The following is a 23,115-nucleotide window of genomic DNA, read 5'->3' on the forward strand; positions in this document are numbered from 1 at the left end:
TGAAAACAATTGAAAAGTATTAAAGACGCACTATACTGAAATCACTCCGCCATTTTCTGTTTAATCAAATTCTAATATTTTGCTTAATTTCAGTTTGTGACAAAATAAGCAAGTAGAGTGTATAGAATCATTGTACCATCTAAACTGCTGTGAAATATATAGCTGAAGCTGGTGTACACAAGTGAGTGCGCGCTCATGCATGGAGCCCAACACTCAGCAGTTCCGTCTGGCCCTCTGCTGGGCTGTAATCAGCTGCTCTAAGCTCCTTCTACACACAAACCCACCTGTGCTACCATTTGCATGCATGGCCATCTTGCATTTGAAGAAGAGGCTGTATAAAATGTTGGCATATTAGTTTCTTACAGTTTTTTATTATAAATCACTTAAAAGCATTAGTATTTTGTTGTCAAATCTCAAGCAATGATCAAATCTCCAAATACATGTACAGGACTTATAACAATCTTCTACTCTTTGTACACTGATAGTACGTCATCCTGAGCTCTTTTATTGCAAAGCCTTAAATACAAATGTCATCTGTCAGTGTATACAGTTTTGTTGAGAGAAAGTTCACACATTGTTTCAATCAGGGGAAAACAAATTGGCATTGCTGATGGTTTCCTTCAAACTGTAAATACAGTGGGAGAAAATTTTAATTTGTTTACCAGTCAGATAATTATGTTGGGATAATGATATACATGTACCTGGGACACATTGAGGGTTCCTTACTTTTTCCTTCATGTGTATATATAGTAATAAAACTAATGCCATATATCATTCCATAGTAGGCTATTCTGCATTCTCATTGCAAACAGTTTTTTAGTTGACATTACATGATGTCATGTCAACTTGTTTTGCTTAGTGAATAGCATGTGCAACTTATGATGCTTTTGCATTTGTTGTATTGCAATTTGCTAGCATGTTGTATTGAATGCTGATGACTGTAAATTGGATCTACGGCAGCATTGTGTATGTGTGTCAGAGAGAGAGGCTATGTGCACGCTGTACACAAAATGAGGTGGAAACTGAGCTGCACTTCCTAACCTCCTGCCAAAATGTATGACCATATTAGAGACACATATTTCCCTCAGATTAGACAGACCCACAAAGAATTCCAAAACAAATCAAATTTTGATAAACTCCCATATCTATTGGGTGAAATACCACGGTGTGCCATCATAGCAGCAATATTTGTTACTGGTTGCCACAAGAAAAGGGCAACCAGTGAAGAACAAACACCATTGTAAATACAACCCATATTTATGTTTATTTATTTTCCCTTTTGTACTTTAACTATTGTCACATCATTATAACACTGTACATTGCCATAATATGACATTTGAAATGTCTATTCCTTTGAAACGTATTATCTATTTCACTTGCTTTGGCAATGTACTTATACGTTTCCCATGCCAATAAAGCCCTTTTTAATTTAATTGAGAGAGAGAGATTGGGAGGGGTGAGAGCAAAGAGGGGGGTGAGTGGGGCAATATATACCATATATGGGCACGCCATCGACTCTGCCTTGCTATTGGCTGTGGGCCTTGTGCAGCTGCCTGTCAACAAGATGGCCTTCCTCTCCACGGATGTTCTGATTCCGATTATTTTGGTTGGTCAGAGAATGTACCGTAAAGGCCAGCCTGTGTCAGCTCTGAAAAGGTAGCCAGATGAACGAGGAAGAGTGTGAAACAGGCTCAGGATCAGTACAGGTTGTGTACAATCAAAAAACGGACAGTAGGCTTCGAGGTTAACATTAGGTTGATATTAGAAAGTAAGTACTATATTCTGCAGATAGCTAGCTACGTGGACACGTAACGCTAAAAGATAACCCGAGTCACCTGCACCCCCATCCTTGCTCAATCGGGTTCCTCCGTCGGTTGTTGAGAGGAAAACGGGCCTAAGACGGGGTGACTTGCTAGTGCTGTCATCCGCACTGTTGCAGGTCAAGAGTTTGCGGATCTACAGGTAAGACGAAGATAACATGAATAATTGCACTTTACGTTAGCAATTCTTAGCTGCATTTCAATGTCGTTAGCCAGCAACATACAATATGGGTTCCATTGCAATTTTGTTTGGCAGCCTAGCCAGCACACAATGTTACACGACACAACCCTTAACGTAGTTGGCTAACTGATTTTAATGTTTACTTCAAAGACCGATGTGGTGCCTATCAGTTAGCCGCGCCAAAGCGAGTGTTTGTAACCATGTAACAACGAGATTGTTGTTGGCGTCTTGGGCTATAACGCTCTAACTAACTTAGCCTAGTTGGCTAGCCAGCTAACATTAACTTAGATAAATTGGTAACGTTAAGCTAGCTAGCAGCTAGGAAATGAAGTTGGTTAGCTAACGTTACTGTACCTAGTTAGCTGGTTGTGTTAGCTACCTAGCTAACATTAGCCAGCTGACGTTAGTGTTTACTTCTTTGCGGCCTGCACGTCAGGTAGTTGCTCGTTAGCATAATTGATTAGCATATAACTAACCTAATGTAAGCTCACATTAGTTAGCTAGTTAACCACGGTACGGACCTAGGGGGTTGACTTAATGTTATAAGAATAACTAAACCATCTGGTTAAACTACAGCCAGGGTTTCTGTTTCGTCCTATTCCTAGCTAGCTATGTAACTAAGTTAGCTAGATTGCGCAATTATTGTTACATTTGTATCATATTTTTGGTAATTTCAACTCATTGTTTGGTTGATAATTGTTAGACAATTGAATAAACACATATGGGGATGTCAATAATTAGTAATTGGCTACTCATGGTTACCCATGTAGACCACCTACCTGTAAGTTACGACCTAATGGAAATGTTCCGTTAAATTCTGAAGGTGCTTTGTTTATAGCCAGAGTCCATGTCACCTGTACTTCCTCAGTGCAGTAACGTTTCTCTGTTTCGTTTGTTTGATTTTCAGCTTCTTAATTCAGTATTGGCTAGGTTACCATGTTTTCCAAACACTGGTAAATATCTAACGTTACTCTGAATTAAGATTCAAATTTGTCTGCCGAAACAATGGGGTGTCAGCTATGACATGTGACACCTTGACATTGAAAACATCTATTTTGTTAATTGAAGTGAAGTGGATTTACAGCTGGTGACAGAATTTCATCATGGGTCCCTGATCTGTACTATGCAGAAATAAATGCATAATTATGGATATTAGAAAGTTGTATCTTAAATAGGCGCACAAATGTAGATATATGCAATATAGACCTCTGCATATTTTGGTATTATTCTACACACTGGCTATTTAAATTTAAAAAAAAAATATATATATATATATATATATATGTATGTATGTATGTATGTATGTGTGTGTAACCTTTATTTAACTAGACAAGTCAGTTAAGAACAAATTCTTATTTACAATGACGGCCTACACCGGCCAAACCCGAACGACGCTGGGGAAATTGTGCGCCGCCCTATGGGACTCCCAATCACGGCCAGTTGTGATACAGCCTGGAATTGAACCGGGGTGTCTGTAGTGACACCTCAAGCACCCAAGACCAAATTTGTTTGGACTGGACCAAATCCGAATCAGTCATAAATATCTGTTTCCCCTTTTTCCCTCAGAACAGCTTCAATTTGTCGGGTCATGGGCTCTACAGGTTGTCAAAAGCATTCCGAAGGGATGCTGGCCCATGTTGATGCCAATGTTTCCCACAGTCGTGTCAAGTTGGCTGGATGTCCTTTGGGTGGTAGACCATTTCTGATACACACGAGAAACTGTTGAGCGTGAAAAACCCAGCAGCATTGCAATTCTTGACACCAACCGGTGCGCCTGGCACCTACTTCCATATTTTTGTCCTGCCCATTCACCCTCTGAATGGCTAACATACACAAACCATGTCTCCAGACTTTAAAATCATTATTTTCCCCCTTCATCTACACTGATTCAAGTGGATTTAACAAGTGACATCAATAAGGGATCATAGCTTTCACCAGGTCCAGTCTGTCATGGAAAGTGCAAGTGTAGTTCGGTAGAGTACAGTAAATTAGTGTACTCAACTTGTGTGCTTTACTGTGTACTGTACTGAACTCTATTCTACTGTACTATACTTTAATAAAAAAAATGTTTTACCAAATCTGAACCAATCATGGATGTCTGTTTTGGGCCAAATCAAGGCCGGTCTGGACCGGACCAAAAATCAACGTCTTTGGACGTTGAAATCAAGGCCATGGGGGGACTGACCAAATTCCGAATACTTCTCAATGTCCATGGATGTCCGATGTCAGTTGGTGCTCAGTGAGTAAGGAAGCTGATTACAGTAAATGGAAAGAGCGGGGGCTCATGGGTAGGTGTCAGTAGGTAGATGGGAGAGGTGACATTAACTGGATGGAGAGGGCTTGCTGTAGTCACACTTGCTTTGACCACCAAATGGTAGAAAGAGCGAGAGAGAGAACCGTTATGAGTTGTGGAAGGAAGGACTGTAGCAGGTGACCCAACAGTGGTTTGTGACTATGATTTCCCATTGTTGCCAATTCAATTGCAGTAATTTGTAAAATAATTGTTTTTAATCACTTAATAATTCATAACCAAATAGATATTAGTAAAATCGCTAATATGTAGGTTTACCTTTACTTGTTACTTTTGTGAACTTTCATTATCCTCCCTCATGCGAGAAATGGGAAAATATCTTAGGTATGTGGGTTTTTGATAACAGAATTAAGGCACAGGGCAGTGTGTGTGTTGATGTTAGCTGGCAGGGGTCTTCACATCAACATGATTGTGTTTTGATGTGTTACTGATACCTCTTAAGACTTTTTCTGGTAAATGTTTTCTAAGGCCCTTTTTCCATCTGTTTGAATAGAGTTCGAAGCCTTTGCTTAGTCCTAATATTTAGGATAGAAAATAGTTAAACTGTGTACATATATGCCTTGATTTCTTAAATATAGATGCTGTAGCTTTCATTAGACACCATATTTAACATCATCCTATGAACTTGGTGGCGCTCAAGGGTCCGGTTTTACATTGAAATGCTCTTATTTTCTCAAAGATGAAAGAAATAATCGAACTACAGGAAAAGCACATGTTGTTCAACTGAGAACTAGGCCTATACATTTTTATCTTTGGTACTAGAATCAGAAGTATGGAAATAGTGGAGCAATGGGGCATTGAAACAGGCTTTGGGCATCTTCATGATTCATCTTCACATGTAGGTCTATATTCAATAGTTAAATTCCAGGGTTCATCCATTAACGCTTGGTTCAGCCTAAAATCCTCTCAGAACAGTTTTGTATTGATAGGGTTTGTTTTCAATGTTTACAGAGAAACTACAAATCACCATTATGACGACCACTGTCCTGGCCCCTTTACAACCAACACTATTTGAGTGAGGGGGTTGATGATGAACCCTTTTCATTGAAGCCAAATGGTGGAAAGAAACAACCTGATGAAGAGCGTTAGTTTAAAAGGAGGGCCTCAATATCCGTTGCAGTACAGCACAGTGCTGTTCACTGCCAGAGAAGCACAGCTGACATACCAAACACTTCTATAGCCAGCTTGTCTGCCTGACCCTCTCGCGACAAAGGCACTCTGGGTTCATTTTATCGGGGTGGGTGGAGTCCATTATTCTTGTAGACGAGCATCATCAGCCTCACCTTGGCACGGGCTATTGCTGTATTGTCCCTGCAGGCGCAGCCAAGGCGAGGGCCAGTGGCTGGAGTAATTTATCACCTCTCTGCATAGTCCACCATTCTCAAAGCCTCTGAGAGGGAGGATATCACTAGAGGCGAACGAGGGGCCTGTCTGAATTATCTGAGGAAAAAATCCAGGCTAACAAGTGTTTTTCCCTGAAAGGTCCTTCCCTGCTTAGTATGCCTAAACTGTTTCTTCTCAATATTATATTTTCTCTGTGATAGGAATGATGTCGTGCTAAACATTCCATCGCTGCCTGAGACTATTCTAACGGTGGTATTTTAGTGGGCGCAGATAGAAACGCAAGTTGTGGAATTGAAATGCATTCTGTGGCATTTGACAACCGTTGTTTTGTTTCTATACATTCCCTGTTAAATCTGGAGCATTCTGTTATGATGTGGAGCCTGCTGAATATGCTCCAGCAGAAAGCCTCAGGATTGTTTGATGACTACATGATGGAGGAGTGAATCCTCCTGCATTGGTGTGTGTGTGTGTGTGTGGTTCAGCAGTCGGTCAGACAACTTGGGGAGCCAGTGAGAGACGAGCCTCTGGCACGGCACTCAGCTATTTCTGTACTGCTGCTTGGCATGGACAGGATTTGGAGGATTAGGCAACAAAAAAAAAGAAGCTTAAAACCAGCCTTAATTTGCAGGAATTGTTTCAAATGAGAGGGGAAAACCTGTGCAATGATAATGCAGTTTTTATCAGCTGTCGGGGAATACAGATTTTCGGCAAAGTATCGGCCGTGTTTTGGTCCATGGATATCACTTTGATACGATAAACGGTGTACCAGTCTCATGTCCTCATTTTGTGGACTCTGTCATCGTTCAGGCTATTACTCACTACCTGTTATTAAGCCAGTATAGATGTCTTTAAACATACTGCTTGTATTAGATGGTGTCTCCCTGCAGAGTTCAGCTTTGTTTCAGCTCGTATGGAAACACGTGTAGAATAGAACCGCATACTGCATGCCGTTTATTACTATTGTAGCATTTTACTACCATCTTCATCAGCCGCCTTACTTCCTAAATAAATTGCAGGGGATATTGTGGGATCGCAGTCAATAAATAGGCTATGACTACAGCATTGATTATAGCCACTGACTCCAGCTTCTGGGTGACTGGTTGTGTGACTGCCATCCTCCATCTCTCCATCTTCTGAAGCAAAGTTGGTGGCTCTAAATAGTAGATACTGGTCAATAGAGAGGGAATCTGACTGGAGACAAATGAATCACTCACTGTCTGCTTCAGGAAGTGCCAGTGTTTGTTTCAAAGATGGACAAACAGACTGACACTCACTGTCCCTGTTACGCCAACCAATATTTTTATGTGGGGGGATAAAAACGGAGTGGGGTGGTGGCCCTGGGATGTACTTCATACAGGGTGTAATCTGCAGGCTCTTAGCTGGAGCTGTGTGATTTATAAAGCCCTTAACCAACCCAGGAGTATGCGCGTACACACACACACACAGCCTGGGCAGCAGACTACTCCGTGTAGACATTCCTCTTCAGCCGAAGGTACACGTTCTCATGCTTTCTACTGACAACGCGTATAGATAGGTCTATATCTAGCCTACGTTTGGCTGGTAAGCGTCATCTCAGGGGCCAAACAATAGTGTAACACTAGTGGTGTCTGTCTCAACTTGTTTGGAATCACGAGATGGAAGGAGTGGGGCTTGTTCAGTTTTTTTGTTACAAGATGTTTCATACATTTTATATACAGTGTGTGATATTATTTTTTGGACAGGGACGTCCTACTGAGACTAGGGTGTCTTTTACAGATGAGCCCTGCATAAATACATCAAACGCATACAATATACATAAGAAAAACAGACACATTTGTCAACATGGAGGTCTAAAGGTCTCGTTGAAACAGTTTTGCACCACTTGTTCCTCTTAAGCACCCAGTGTCACATTTTTGGCAGGGTAACATGAAATGGCACGGGCACCCCGGGTAAACAGTTTTCCTGCAGGCCGCAGCCAAGATCCTTTAGACTCTGCTTGGCAGGCAATATCAATTCCACTACTCTCCCCTTCTAAAAATAGACTAGGCATATGCTTTCCTTGTTCTTCCTCACCTCTTATTAGGCAGGTCCTCTTTTGAAGTGTCAGGATGGGAATCCATTAGCTCTTTTATTCCTCCCTTCATCTGCCCCAGACACAAGGCCCTGAAATGGAAGCCTTTAATTAGATTGAAAGCCTTCAAGGCGAGATAATTGACTAATTGAGTTTAGCTGTTGAGGCTGTCTGAAAGCACGAGTCCTCCTGACTTCCTTGTGCACTGCGACTTGGTTTCTGAACCACCAAGAGGCTAGAAGCTGACTTGCTGTACTCTTGCTGTAATGAATGGCTAGAAGATGTGACATTTGATCCGGTGAGTGTCTCCACACCCTTCCATAGAGGTCACAGAATTAGACTAGGTGACTTCGGTATTTAGTACTAATGCAACATGTAGAATGCATGGGAAGAAATTGGCCATCAAATTAGATTTTTAGATGTGTAATGTAATACAACTTGATGACATGACTCCTGTTTATCTCCCCCGGCTAGATGACCTATGATGGTTAATGTTGTAATACTCCTCTCCCTCTCCCTACAGATTGTATGCCCTCTTCCTGTGACGGTGCCTACTGGCTCGCACAGAGAGAATGAGTGGCATGGTGCACAGCAGATGCCCAGCCTAGACGCCGCTGATATGCTTCCCTCCGGCCCGTGATGGACCGAGATACCTTCTCCCACATCCGACTGTGGTGCCCACGCCCCTTTGGCACCTACTCCCAGAACAAGCCCCGAAGCACGGGTACGGGGGGCAGTGGGGCAGCCCCCTCCCTCTGCAAGGCTGACACTGCGGGGCACACGTCGCTGGAGGCCGGGGGAGGCGTGGATGGCCAGGAGGAGGAGGATGCCGGCTCCGAGAACACTCCCCCAGATGCCGACCCGGCATCGGCACCGCAGGCCCCCTCCGCCCCTCCCGGCGCCACACAGATGGAGGATGGGAGGGTGCTGCTGGACACCTGGTACGTCATCAAGCCGGGCAACACCAAGGAGAAGATTGCCTTCTTCGTGGCCCACCAGTTCAGTGGGGTGGGCCTGCCTCGACCCAGCGCCTTAAAGGTGAAAGGGAACTGGGCCACGGACTGCACTAAGGCCAAGCGCAGGCGGCGCTGCTCCTCCTATGACCCCCCTGCCCGGGCCCACGTTATTTCCGCCCCCCCACCCCCAGAGCCCTCCACCCTAGAGGACCTCCCCGGCGTGAGTGAGACTGACCTGCTGTCCGTGGCGGAGATGGTGGCCCTGGTAGAGCAGCGTACAGCCGTGGCCCTGCAGGGCATGGTGGCCCAGGGACAGACTGCCCCAGAAGACCCCGAGCACACACTCCTGCGGGGCACAGTCTCCGACCCCAGCCCCATGGTGTTCCTGTCAGAGAGCCCTGACCCCCCACACCCCTCGCATGGTGCCCTGGAGGAGGAGGAGCAGCAGGAGTCGCGGCGTGTGGCTCAGGTTGTAGCCCACTTTGAGTCCCAACATCAACTCCTGGAGAACACATTGAGGCCCGCGTCGGGCCTGGACTCTCCCAGGGATAGGGAGCGGAGCGGGGACTCTGGCCGCGCCGGGCCCACCCACGGCCGAGGCGAAGTGAGGATAGCCTTCCGGGTGTCCAGCCTGGATCCTCGCTCGCAGTCGGAGCCCGCAGGCCGGCCCCGCTGCATGTTCATGAGCTGTGGGGGAGGAGGGGGGCAGGCGGGGGCCCGGGCCAACGAGAAGATCACCTGTGATCTCTACCAGCTGGTCAGCCCCTCGTCACTTGACCCCAGCCTCCTGCTGGCCGGCTCTCCAAAAGCTGATCCCCATGGGGAGGGCCATACGGACCGGCCAGGCTCCAGCAGCCCTGACCCCAGCCAGGAGCTCGGCTCTGGGGAGAAGAAGCCTGTGGCCCGGGAGAGGGTGACTGGCTTCCACGTGGAGGTGGTGGTCACGGGTGCTGTGGACCAGTGTGTGTTCTATGGCAAGGACAGCACAGAGAATGTGCAAGAGGAGACGGTGTGTTTCGCCATGCCCAGTGGGGTCAGCCCTGCCGACGGCTCAGAGGACCCCCCTCCAGGCCAGCTGTTCTTCCTGCAGCCCCAGAGAGGGTCTGACGAGGACAGTGGCACCGGCAGCAGCAGTGGAATGTGCTCTTTGGACTGCGCCAATAACAACAATCCTGCTGGGGATGCTGCTGACCGGCCGGACTCCCCTCTGGCCGGCGTGGAGGACTGCTCGGACCCCTCCCTGTGCCGTCTCTACCGCCACGTCTCTCACGACTTCCTGGAGATCCGCTTCCAGATCCAGCGGCTGCTGGAGCCTCGTCAGTACATGCTGCTACTGCCCGACCACATCATGGTCAACATCTTCAGCTACCTGCCCACCCGCTCGCTGGCCGCCCTCAAGTGCACCTGCTACGACTTCAAGGTTCTGATTGAGACGTACGGTGTGCCCGCCACCGACTCGCGCTGGAACCAGGACCCGCTGTACCGCGACGACCCCTGCAAGCAGTGCAAGCGGCAGTACGAACGGGGCGACGTGTCTCTCTGCCGCTGGCACCCCAAACCTTACCACCACGACCTGCCTTATGGACGCTCCTATTGGATGTGCTGCCGGCGCACGGACAAGGACACACCAGGCTGCTGCGTGGGGCTGCATGACAACAACTGGGTACTGCAGCCCTGCGAGCTGGTGCAGACCCGCGCTAAGAGGGAGGACGGGAGGTAAAGGGGGCCCTTCCTGGGTCCCAGCACCCCTCTTACTCCCTCTAGACCCACTGCACCTGGTGGCACGCTACAGACCAGGGTTGGGGTCCTCTCCTGTGTTGTCAGCGCTCTCTTTGCTCGCTATCACCTTGTTCTTAGCAGTCGACAAGCTCCCTACTCGGTTGTTAATACATGTGAAAACTGGACACCTGATGAGTGGGCCCATGTTGGTGGTATGGTTTGGTGCTCTGTGTGCATGAGGCCTGATGCTCAACGTTTCTGCCTATTGGTCAACTGACAGTTACGTCCTAGCCATGCTGTCTGTACTGGAGCTGACCCCAACCTTACTGACCAGAGGCTCAGCCACTGAGGACTAACTGGCTGGCTCACAGAGGGAGTCTGTGAAAGTTTTTAAAGGTCCAATGCAGCTGTTTTTATCTCAATATCAAATCATTTCTGGGTAACAATTAAGTACCTTACTGTGATTGTGTTCAATTAAAATGGTCAAAAAGAAAAAATAGCATCTTGGCAAAGAGCATTTTCTGAAACAAGAATGTTTGCTTGGACTGTCTGGGTCTGGTTGGGGAGGGGAAAACAACAGAGCTAGCTGTTGCTGGCAGAGGTTTTCAACTCTTTCTTATTGCTCTATTAACTATTGATGTCACCAGGCAGGCCAAAAATCCATCCTACCAAAACAGGCTGAAATTTCAGGTGGCATTTTCCAACAGCTCTTAGACTAAAAGGGCTTTAACTCACAATTGCACAGTATAATTCCAACCTCTGTGCAAAAATGTATATAAAACACAGGAAATCATGTTTTTGACTGCACTGGGCCTTTAATGATTGAGACTTTTTTTAACAGTGTGGGGGCAAGAGAAGGCAAATTGTCACTTTGCAAAGCTCTGGTGTCACTTTGTACAATGGTTTTGACAGCTTGATATCAATGCTTTTGTTTTTTTGGTGTGTGAGCGAATGTTTGCTGTTTTTTGAGGACTATTCTCCCTCCCGCCTCTATTTTCTTGCCCCTCCCTCCCCACTAACCCCCAGTCCCAACTCCCTGCTAGTTGGCAGAGGGCAGTCTTTGCGTCAATGCGGGTGAAAAGAAACCCTGACCATCTCTCTACACCAGCTTCCAGCCTTAACCCCGCTGGTCCCACTCACACTCCCTAAATCTGCAAAACCTTGACAAATACAGTATAGAGAACTTTGTTCACTTGACCCCTCTGACTGGGTATTGGGAGACCACTGTAGGTTTCAGATGTACAATGCTAATGGGAATATGTGCTTCTCAAATAAACAGAAATGATAACTGGAATATGACCCCTGACATTTCTTTCTGCATGATGACTTGTTGGTAACTTTTGATGGGCCTACACTGTAACTTCTAATTGAAAAATCTATTGATTTCATTTAGATTTATAGATTTGAAATTGTCTTGCGGAGGACAGTGACACTTGATATATGCAATGGCATCATGTGGCCACTAGAGGGGAGATGTGTATGCTAATGTCCAGGTTTAGCAAAGGAATGTGGATTATTGGTAATCATACCCAATTTCATAACTTGAATTGCATTTTTATAATAATAATATTACAAGAAAGGGACAAGGAAAAGTCCTACAAAGGACTATTTTTCACGAGTAGATGTTTGCACATATGTGTACACTAACAAAAGGTATGAGACAATACAGTTTGGTTTAATTCAGAATCTAGTGAAAATGATTATCAATGGTCACATTGCCGTTTTTTTACTAGCCCCCTCATGCATAGTAACTGCCACAGCCATCATAACCAGGGCATTAGCATCAACAACATTCTTCCAGAAGGGCTCCTCACTGATGTCAGGCAGCTCTTTGGATGCCTCAGTAACCTCCTGTGAGCTCTGGGCCTGCGAGCTGCTGATGCCACAGAACCAGCCAATGAGACAACAGATATGGGTTCTTCAGCATCTACTAGCAAAGGAAAGAAATCAAAACAGGGTAATGGGCTTGTTAGACTTTGCAGGCGAGTCAAGACTAACTGATCTACAAATCACCTTGCATAACACATTTAGATGTCAGTCAACTTACCCACAATGCATCATGGATTAGATCCGCTCGACTGCGCCGTGTGTAGTGGACGTTTCTCATACCTGGGCTGTCAGACTTCTCTGCTTTTCTCCTCTGCCTCCCTGTGTGCTATCCTCCCCAGCACTTCAGTTCCATCAGACCTCAGAGCATTATATGGGGAGATGCATACCACCATAGGCTTATAATAAGTTCTCATAATAGTGGGTAAGAGTCCCCTGCATTAATGATATGGATGCAGGCATTTGATAAAACAATTGAGGCAAGCGCTCACCTGTTGTCTATGGCCAGTGTACAGTAGCTGACAAGCAGCACCAGGATGAAGGTGCAGAAGAAGAGGACAGTGAAGTAGAGGTAATAGACTCCACACACCAGAGTGGGGCAGTGTGAGGGGAACAGGCAGCTGCCTGAGCCAAACCAAAACTCTGGCCCCATATGGCACAGCCCCATAGCTAGGCTCCCCCCATCAGGTCCCAAAACACCCCTGAAAGAAACAAATGTCAATTTAGTACCAAAGTAATCAAAGAAGGAAAAGTTAATCCAGTGGTATATGTCTGCATTCACAAAGAGTCTCAGAGTAGGAGTGCTGATCTAGAATCAGTTTGGCATTTTTGATCAAGGTTTTATGAAGGGGGGGTCTAATCTGAGATTGGCAGTACTACCTTCAGATGCCTTGTGAATATGGGCCCAGATGTCTTTCACACTCATACTCAACAATGCTTTCCCTATGTCATCTCACAACAATTTGCTCTGTAACTAGAAAACACACCCTCTGACCTCACCTGCTCATTGACCCTCTTCACAAACACAGCCAGGAAGAAGACTAAGGCGATGGGAGGGGCCAGGTAGCTGGTCACTGATTGGATGTAGTCAAACAGCTGACCGCTCTGGGCCGCCTGGACCACAGGGATCCAGCAGATACTGACGGATACGATGACTAGGACCCGCACTCTCAGAGGGTGAGACGGAGTGAGAGGCAGCCATTTTATTGGAGTGTACGTTATATTGACCTACTCCAGCAAATGGTCTGGGAGAGCTGAACTTTTCTACATAAAACAGTTTTCCTATTTAAACCAAGTGAAAAAAGGCCCAGACCTGCCAACGACCATGAGCTTGCTCTCTCTGGTCTGCGGTCTGAAGCGGGTCCAGATGTCCACAGTGAACAGGGTGCTGCTGCTGTTGAAGATGGAAGCCAGGGAGCTCATCAGGGCCACCAGCATGATCGCCAGCATCAGGCCCCTCAGACTTGGGGGAGAGGAGGGGGAAGGAAGATTAAGGTAAGATGATGGGAGAGATAAAAACCTTGGTAGCCATCAACACACAACTGCACGCAGTAAATTATGTGTAAAAATAACAATTATACAGTAAAAGTGTCACCCAGATCTGAGCAACTAGTTCAGCAGAGAAGAGAGACTACTCACCATTGGGCATCACAGAGACCACCAGTTTGGGGTAGGCGATGTTGGAGCAGCCCACCTCCGTCCCACACACTTCTGGCACCACACAACCCACCTCATCTGTCAACAGAGAGAGAAGACAGGCTCTGTCACCATGGAGCCCATAATGACAGGAGGAAAAGAGAGGAAACACCCCACACACACGCACACACACACACACCCCTTCAGGGTAAAAGAAAAAGGCATCAAAAGTTCGACAAACTGTTATTAATTTAGTTTTTTTTTTGCTGTGTGCTTGCTTCCCTGTTAATTAACCTAAAAGATCAAACTCTCCAATCCTCTCTGTAAATCCTATGACGGCATATTTTGGGAACTCACCTGGGAAGAACATGCGGCTGATCATTCCAGGGAACACCATAAGGAACCTGGGGAGCAGTTTCAGGTATCCACACATGATGCAGACGCCTTCACATGGGTCAGACTGCAGGCCGCCAGGCAGCGCTGCATGATCACCTATACACAGACATGGGGGAAGATCCTAGATCACCTCAACCAACAATTCAATCTTTCTGTCTGATCCATGTTGTTTCACATCCATCTAATTTAAGTATCTCTCACCATAGCAACAGAATGAGCAGAGCTGACAGCAACATTATGTAACACATGCAAATTAGATTGTCAGCAATGTGCCAACTCAAATCTAATCACAGTTTTGAATGTGCCATCTACAGTGAATGCAATATGAAATAAACGCACATATGAATTCCATCCACTGTGTTCCTATGAGCTTATTCACCTGGTCGGTGCACAAATACCAGCCGCCCACAATGGTGATGCCAAAGAGGACCCCCGGCCAGGGCAGGTCCCAGCAGCTGGAAGGCGTCGTTTTCGGGGGTGAAGCACTGGGGGGAGATGTTGTAGAGCAGGGGCTCCAGGGACTGGTACGTGGAGGGCAGTGCTAACATGTACTTCTCCAGCAGAACATTGTAGCCCCCCACCTCAAAGAAGGCTGAGGACAGGAAGAGAAAGGAAGAGGGACACACACACACTGTCACATAGGTTACAGAGGTCAGAGGAGTGGACTGGGGGATGTATAGTGGCTTGCGAAAGTATTCACACCCCTTAGGCATTTTTTCTATTTTGTTGCTTTACAACCTGGAATTATAATGGATTTTGGGGGGGTTTGCATCATTTGATTTACACAACATGCCTACCACTTTGAAGATGCAAAAAATGTATTGTGAATCAAACAAGAAATAAGACAACAAAAACAGAAAACTTGAGCGTGCATAACTATTCACCCTACCCAAAGTCTATACTTTGTAGAGTCACCTTTTGCAGCAATTACAGCTGCAAGTCTCTTGGAGTATGTCTCTATAAGCTTGGAACATCTAGCCACTGGGATTTTTGCCCATTCTTCAAAGTAAAACTGCTCCAGCTCCTTCAAGTTGGGTGGGTTCCGCTGGTGTACAGCAGTCTTTAAGTCATACCACAGCTTCTCAATTGGATTGAGGTCTGGGCTTTAACTAGGCCATTCCAAGACATTTAAATGTTTCCCCTTAAACCACTCGAGTGTTGCTTTAGCAGTATGCTTAGGGTCATTGTCCTGCTGGAAGATGAACCTCTGTTCCAGTCTCAAATCGCTTGAAGACAAACAGGTTTCCCTCAAGAATTTCCCTGTATTTAGCACCATCCATCATTCCTTCAATTCTGACCAGTTTCCCAGTCCCTGCTGATGAAAAACATCCCCACAGCCTGATGCTGCCACTACCATGCGTCATTGTGGGGATGGTGTTCTTAGGGTGATGAGAGGTGTTGGGTTTGCGCCAGACATAGCGTTTTCCTTGATGGCAAAAAAGCTCAATTTTAGTCTCATCTGACCAGAATACCTTCTTCCATTTGTTTGGGGAGTCTCCCACATACCTTCTGGGGAACACCAAACGTGTTTGCTTATTTCTTTCCTTAAGCAATTACTTTTTTTCTGGCCACTCTTTTGTAAAGCCCAGCTCTGTGGAGTGTACGGCTTAAAGTGATCCTATGGACAGATACTCCAATCCGCCTGAGATAAGGCAGAGCTATACCCAGTAAAGACTTCTAGATGATCTTTGTTGCCTCTCTAATTAATGCCCTCCTTGCCTGGTCTGTGAGTTTTGGTGGGCGGCCCTCTCTTGGCAGGTTTGTTGTGGTGCCATATACTTTCCATTTTTTATAATGGATTTAATGGTGCTCTGTGGGATGTTCAAAGTTTCAGATACTTTTTTATAACTCAACCCTGAACTGTACTTCTCCACAACTTTGTCCCTGACCTGTTTGGAGAGCTCCTTGGTCTTCATGGTGCCGCTTGCTTGATGGTGCCCCTTGCTTAGTGGTGTTGCAGACTCTTTAGCCTTTCAGAACAGGTGTATATATACTGAGATCATGTGACAGATCATGTGACACTTAGATTGCACACAGGTGGACTTTATTTAACTAATTATGTGACTTCTGAAGGTGATTGGTGCACCAGATCTTATTTAGGGGCTGCATAGCAAAGGATGTGAATACAGTTGAAGTCTGAAGTTTACATGCACCTTAGCCAAATACATTTAAACTCAGTTTTTCACAATTCCTGACATTTAATCCTAGTAAAAAAAAACCTGTCTTAGGTCAATTAGGATCACCACTTTATTTTAAGAATGTGAAATGTCAGAATAATAGTAGAGAGAATGATTTATGTCAGCTTTTATTTCTTTCATCACATTCCCAGTGGGTCATAAGTTTACATGCACTTAATTGGTATTTGGTAACAATGCCTTTAAATTGTTTAACTTGGGTCAAACGTTTTGGGTAGCCTTCCACAAGCTTCCTACAATAAGTTGGGTGAATTCTGGCCCATTCCTCCTGACAGAGCTGGTGTAACTGAGTCAGGTTTGTCGGCCTGCTCGCTCGCACACGCTTTTCCAGTTCTGCCCACAAATTTTCTATAGGATTGAGGTCAGGGCTTTGAGATGGCCACTCCAATACTTTGACTTTGTTTGCCCTTAAGCCATTTTGCCACAACTTTGATAGTATGCTTGGGGTCATTGTCCATTTGGAAGACCCATTTGCGACCAAGCTTTAACTTCCTGACTGATGTCTTGAGATGTTGTGGAGGTCATGGCTGATTTCTTTAGATTTTCTCATGATGTCAAGCAAAGAGGCACTGAGTTTGAAGGTAGGCCTTGAAATATATCCACATAATTTTCTCCCCTCATGATGCCATCTATTTTGGAAGCGCAACAATCCCTCCTGCAGCAAAGAAACCCCACAACATGATGCTGCCACCCCCATGCTTCACGGTTGGAATGGAGTTCTTCAGGTTGCAAGCCTCCCCCTTTTTGCTCCAAACATAACGATGGTCATTATGGCCAAATAGTTATATTTTTGTTCCATCAGACCAGAGGACATTCCTCCAAAAAGTATGATCTTTGTCCCCATGTGCAGCTGCAAACCATAGTCTTTTGGAGCAGTGGCTTCTTCCTTGCTGAGCTGACTTAGGATAGGATATAGGATATTAAGATATAGGCTATAGATAATTTTGTACCTTCTGCATCTTCACAAGGTCCTTTGCTGTTGTTCTGGGATTGATTTGCACTTTTCACACCAAAGTACGTTCATCTCTAGGAGACAGAACTCGTCTCCTTCCTGAGCGGTATGACAGTTGCGTAGTCCCATGATGTTTATACTTGCGTAGTATTGTTTGAACAGATGAACATGGTACCTTCAGGCGTTTGGAAATTGCTCCCAAGGATGAACCAGACTTGTGTAGGTCTACAATTGTTTTTCTGAGGTCATGGCTGATTTCTTTTGATTTTCTCATGATATCAAGCAAAGAGGCCTGAGTTTGAAGGTAGGCCTTGAAATACATCCACGGGTACACCTCCAATTGACTCAAATTATGTCAATTAGCCTATCACAAGCTTCTAAAGCCATGACATCATTTTCTGGAATTTTCCAAGCTGTTTAAAGGCACAGTCAACTTAGTGTATGTAAACTTCTGACCCACTGGAATTGTGATATAGTGAATTATAAGTGAAATAATCTGTCTGCAAACAATTGTTGGAAAAACAAAGTAGATGTCCTAACCGACTTGCCAAAACAATAGTTTGTTAACAAGAAATGTGTGGAGTGGTTGAAAAAAAAGTTTTAATGACGCCAACCTAAGTGTATGTAAACTTCCCACTTCAACTGTACATATGCACGCCCCACTTTTCCGTTTTTTAATATTTTTTACATTTTACTTCACCAATTTTGACTATTTTGTGTATGTCCATTACATGAAATCCACATAAAAATCCATTTAAATTACAGGTTGTAAAGCAACAAAATAGTAAAAATGCCAAGGGGGATGAATACTTTTGCAAGGCACTGTATAGTGGGTCGACAGTTTTATTTTTTATTTAACTAGGCAAGTCTTATTTTCAATGACGGCCGCCCCAGGGTAGCCTAGTGTGAGGCTGGATCAAGGAAGTGGTTTACTAAAGGTGGTGAATGCGAGACGAGGGAGGGAGGTTGAATGAAGGAGGGAGGGAGGGAGGGAGGGAGGGGAGGGAGGGAGGGAGGGAGGGAGGGAGGGAGGGAGGGAGGGAGGGAGGGAGGGAGGGAGGGAGGGAGGGAGGGAGGGAGGGAGGGAGGGAGGGAGGGAGGGAGGGAGGGAGTGAGGAAGGGCTGCACTAACAGATCCACTAGACACAGCAACTAATTCATCATGACCAGATGAGTCATGAGTTTAAAATATTTATTAAAGTGTCATTCCACAATGATAGAATAGTTGACAATACAAAATACACATTTTAAAAGTCACATTGTGGACCACTCAAATAGAGTTGAGACACTAAATGCAGTCATAGTCAAAACATGGTACAGTATTTCATTTGGAGGTACACTATCTATAATACATAACATCATCGATACATCATTGGTACCAGTTTTTATACATTATCTATACACATGTCATCTATACACATGTAAGCATAAACAAAAAGTGCAGGAGATAAAAGGACATTTAAGGACATTTTCTTGTTACTCCGTCATGCGTTGAGAAACAAGTGGAGTCAACGAGGTGGAATGTGTTTGGACTCTGGACACAGGACTCTAAAACTTACCGAAACCTGTGAGGCTGAAGGCGCCAGCGATGATGACGAATGGACGGTATCTGTGTACATCAGAGCAGCTAGGCCCCCTAGTGAGCAAAACAGATCATTACAGATGAACACATTTCAAGTTACAATGTCACATACAGTGAAACGCCTTTCTTGCAAACTCAAAACCCAACAATGCAATAATCATTAACAATGTAGTAATAGAAAAAAACACGAGAAATAAGAATAAGAAATATTAAATACACAAAGTAAGCAAGCAAGCATACTATATACAGGAAATATTTTTTAAAGTCAGTTCCAATACCATATTTACATGTGCACGGATACGGGAGTGACTGAGGTAGATGTGCATAGAGGTAAGGTGACTAGGCAACAATAACCCAGTTGATGAACAAACTACAGAGGTCATCTAGGACAGGGTTTCCCAAAATGTGCACACAGGGAGGGCCCCAGGACCGAGTTTGGGAACTCCTTATCCAGGACAGTGTTTCCAAACTCCAGTCCTCGAGTACCCCCAACAGCACACATTTTCATTGTAGCCCTGTACGAAAACACCTGATTCAACTTGTCAAGGGTTTGATGATACGTTGACAAGTAGAATCAGCTGTGCTTGTGGGTCGAGGGTAACAGACAAAATGCTTAAGGCCCTGTTTTTTTCCTATGGTTAATCTTTTCCAAACATGACCTCTCTTTAATCGTGGACAGCCTTTTCTACCACAAGTAATGAAAGCGTTTTGTGTATAATTTGATCAAACAGATGTTACCTGTGACTGTGTACAGAGCTGTGATGGAGAAGAGGGCTATCACAGCCACATCGATGTTCCAGCCTAGAGCCTGCTGTATGAACACAGCCCCAGAGAACATGTCCACCCGGAGAGAGAGAGAGATCAAATCAAATCAAATTTATTTATATAGCCCTTCGTACATCAGCTGATATCTCAAAGTGCTGTACAGAAACCCAGCCTAAAACCCCAAACAGCAAGCAATGCAGGTGTAGAAGCACGGTGGCTAGGAAAAACTCCCTAGAAAGGCCAAAACCTAGGAAGAAACCTAGAGAGGAACCAGGCTATGTGGGGTGGCCAGTCCTCTTCTGGCTGTGCCGGGTGGAGATTATAACAGAACATGGCCAAGATGTTCAAATGTTCATAAATGACCAGCATGGTCGTATAATAATAAGGCAGAACAGGATAGGAGAATAGGAGCAAGCCCATGTAATGCTTTGTAGGTTAGCAGTAAAACCTTGAAATCAGCCCTTGCTTTGACAGGAAGCCAGTGTAGAGAGGCTAGCACTGGAGTAATATGATCAAATCTTTTGGTTCTAGTCAGGATTCTAGCAGCCGTATTTAGCACTAACTGAAGTTTATTTAGTGCTTTATCTGGGTAGCCGGAAAGTAGAGCATTGCAGTAGTCTAACCTAGAAGTGACAAAAGCATGGATTAATTTTTCTGCATCATTTTTGGACACAAAGTTTCTGATTTTTGCAATGTTACGTAGATGGAAAAAAGCTGTCCTTGAAATGGTCTTGATATGTTCTTCAAAAGAGAGATCAGGGTCCAGAGTAACGCCGAGGTCCTTCACCGTTTTATTTGAGACGACTGTACAACCATTAAGATTAATTGTCAGATTCAACAGAAGATCTCTTTGTTTCTTGGGACCTAGAACAAGCATCTCTGTTTTGTCCAGGTTTAAAAGTAGAAAGTTTGCAGCCATCCACTTCCTTATGTCTGAAACACATGCTTCTAGCAAGGGCAATTTTGGGGCTTCACCATGTTTCAATGAAATGTACAGCTGTGTGTCATCCGCATAGCAGTGAAAGTTAACATTATGTTTTCGAATAACATCCCCAAGAGGTAAAATATATAGTGAAAACAATAGTGGTCCCAAAACGGAACCTAGCAGATGTTAATGCGAGTGTAGCGAAATGCTTGTGCTTCTAGTTCCGACAACAATGAGGAACACCGAAATGAGATGAGGAGACAGTCAGACTGGTCCACGGGTATGTTTATATCGCAATGCCTTTCATACCTCAATCAAATGTACGGAACTCAGGAGACTTAGAAATACCACAGATACTATCAACATTGAAGAAAATGTCATGATAAAGGACTGTGTCGGACGTTTATAGCATGTTACAAACAGTGCCTCATAGTGTTGTCCCGGACCAGGGCTCTCCAACCCTGTTCCTTGAGAGCCGCCCTCCTGTGGGTTTTCGCTGTAACTCCAGTTGTAACTAACCCATCAACCAGCTAATAATTTGAATCAGGTGCACTAGATTAAGGTTGGAGCGAAGACCTACACGACAGTAGCTCTCCAGGAACAGGGTTGGGGAGCCCTGTCCTACACTCACAGAGATCTTTTGTAATTACCTAAGCAACAAGAAATGCAGAAATTACCAATGGACACAAATCTCTCCAGTATGCCATGTTTGCTGGCATACAAGGGTCTTGTGTAACTTACCCCCGCTGTGAGGTAGACAGGGACAAACATCCAGCCCAATAGGAGCACAATAAACAAGGCCTGGGCAGAGAGAGGGCTCCAATGTCAGAATAATCTCAATTTCCTGATCAGCATATATTAGAAAGTATTGTCACTGTGTTGTGTACTTGAAACCCTGTAACAACATCTTTTTAGGCGTCAAATTATACTTACGTTCCATGCAAATCCCCCCACAGCAATTCCACCTGCTGCTCTGGTACCAGCAAGGCCCACAAAGTGACCGCTACCAATATTACTGGCAAACAGTGACGCTACAACCTAGAGAGAGAGAGAGAAGGGGGAGAACTGTTAAAGGAAAAACACATCGTCGTGATGATGTGACACGTTGCTTCTTGAAAATCCTGGCTCTTGAAAACTTGTCTGCTGACATGCAAAACGCTTTTGGACTAATGAAACAAATATCCCAAAATTATTTTGGAGTGGTACTGTCCTCTCACATACAGGCTGTAATATAGACAATGGGACTGAGCAAGACAAGAAAGGTGACTGCAGAGTCCCAAAGGGTTAGCTAAAATACAGGTTAATAAGGGTTAAAATACACGAGTTGGCAAAGAGGTTAAAGATGAAGTTGAACTCACTGGCCACCAAGTCATGGTCCGTCCTGCCAAAAAGTACCCTCCCACAGTGCCACCGTTGGTCTGAAACATAGACTGGAAGACGGGACATTCCCTGGATGTAAGCCCTAAGCAGTGGCTTACTCTACAGTATTGTATATGTCAATAAATGGAGCTATACAAATACCCAGTTTGACATAAGACATCATTATGATAAATTACACATGGAGAGAATCAGGTATAATTTAAAACTATGTAGATTCAAAACTAAACTCAGCAAAAAAAGAAACGTCCTCTCACTGTCAACTGCGTTTATTTTCAGCAAACTTAACATTTGTAAATATGAACATAACAAGATTAGACAAGAGACATAAACTGACCAAGTTCCACAGACATGTGACTAACAGAAATGGAATAATGTGTCCCTGAACAAAGGGGGGGTCAAAATCAAAAGTAACCATCAGTATCTGGTGTGGCCACCAGCTGCATTAAGTACTGCAGTGCATCTCCTCCTCATGGACTGCACCAGAGTTGCCAGTTCTTGCTGTGAGATGTTACCCCACTCTTCCACCAAGGCACCTGCAAGTTCCCGGACATTTCTGGGGGGAATGGCCCTAGGCCTCACCCTCCGATCCAACAGGTCCCAGATGTGCTCAATGGGATTGAGATCCGGGCTCTTCGCTGGCCATTCCAGAACACAGGAAATCGCAGGAAATCGCGCACAGAACGAGCAGTATGGCTGGTGGCATTGTCATGCTGGAGGGTCATGTTAGGATGAGCCTGCAGGGAGGGTACCACATGAGGGAGGAGGATGTCTTCCCTGTAACGCACAACGTTGAGATTGCCTGCAATGGTAACAAGCTCAGTCCGATGATGCTGTGGCACACCGCCCCAGACCATGACGGACCCTCCACCTCCAAATTGATCCCGCTCCAGAGTACAGGCCTCGGTGTAACACTCATTTCTTCGATGATAAACACGAATCCGACCATCAACCCTGGTGGGACAAAACGAGTTTGTGCCCATAGGTGACCTTGTTGCCGGTGATGTCTGGTGAGGACCTGCCTTTACAACAGGCCTATAAGCCCTCAGTCCAGCCTCTCTTAGCCTATTGTGGACAGTC

General features: G+C 45.1%; 1 protein-coding gene and 1 pseudogene across 1 annotated transcript; one reads left to right on the forward strand and one right to left on the reverse strand.

The window, feature by feature from the left end:
* The first annotated feature begins 1,824 nt into the window (after window positions 1-1,824).
* On the forward strand, window positions 1,825-11,675 carry fbxo46 (F-box protein 46). The gene is made up of 2 exons (XM_024444741.2): window positions 1,825-1,962; window positions 8,230-11,675. Exon 2 carries the CDS (start codon window positions 8,346-8,348, stop codon window positions 10,380-10,382), a length of 2,037 nt encoding a protein of 678 aa, XP_024300509.1. The 5' UTR covers window positions 1,825-1,962; window positions 8,230-8,345; the 3' UTR covers window positions 10,383-11,675.
* Window positions 11,676-12,636: 961 nt separating this feature from the next.
* On the reverse strand, window positions 12,637-22,031 carry LOC112267560 (annotated as a pseudogene).
* Window positions 22,032-23,115: the final 1,084 nt, after the last annotated feature.

The sequence above is a fragment of the Oncorhynchus tshawytscha genome, linkage group LG14 (assembly GCF_018296145.1).
Source record: "Oncorhynchus tshawytscha isolate Ot180627B linkage group LG14, Otsh_v2.0, whole genome shotgun sequence".
NCBI lineage: Eukaryota > Metazoa > Chordata > Actinopteri > Salmoniformes > Salmonidae > Oncorhynchus > Oncorhynchus tshawytscha.

Coding starts and splice junctions, on each gene's coding strand:
- fbxo46 (XM_024444741.2), top strand. CDS start 8,346: ATGGACCGAGATACCTTCTCCCACATCCGACTGTGGTGCCCACGCCCC.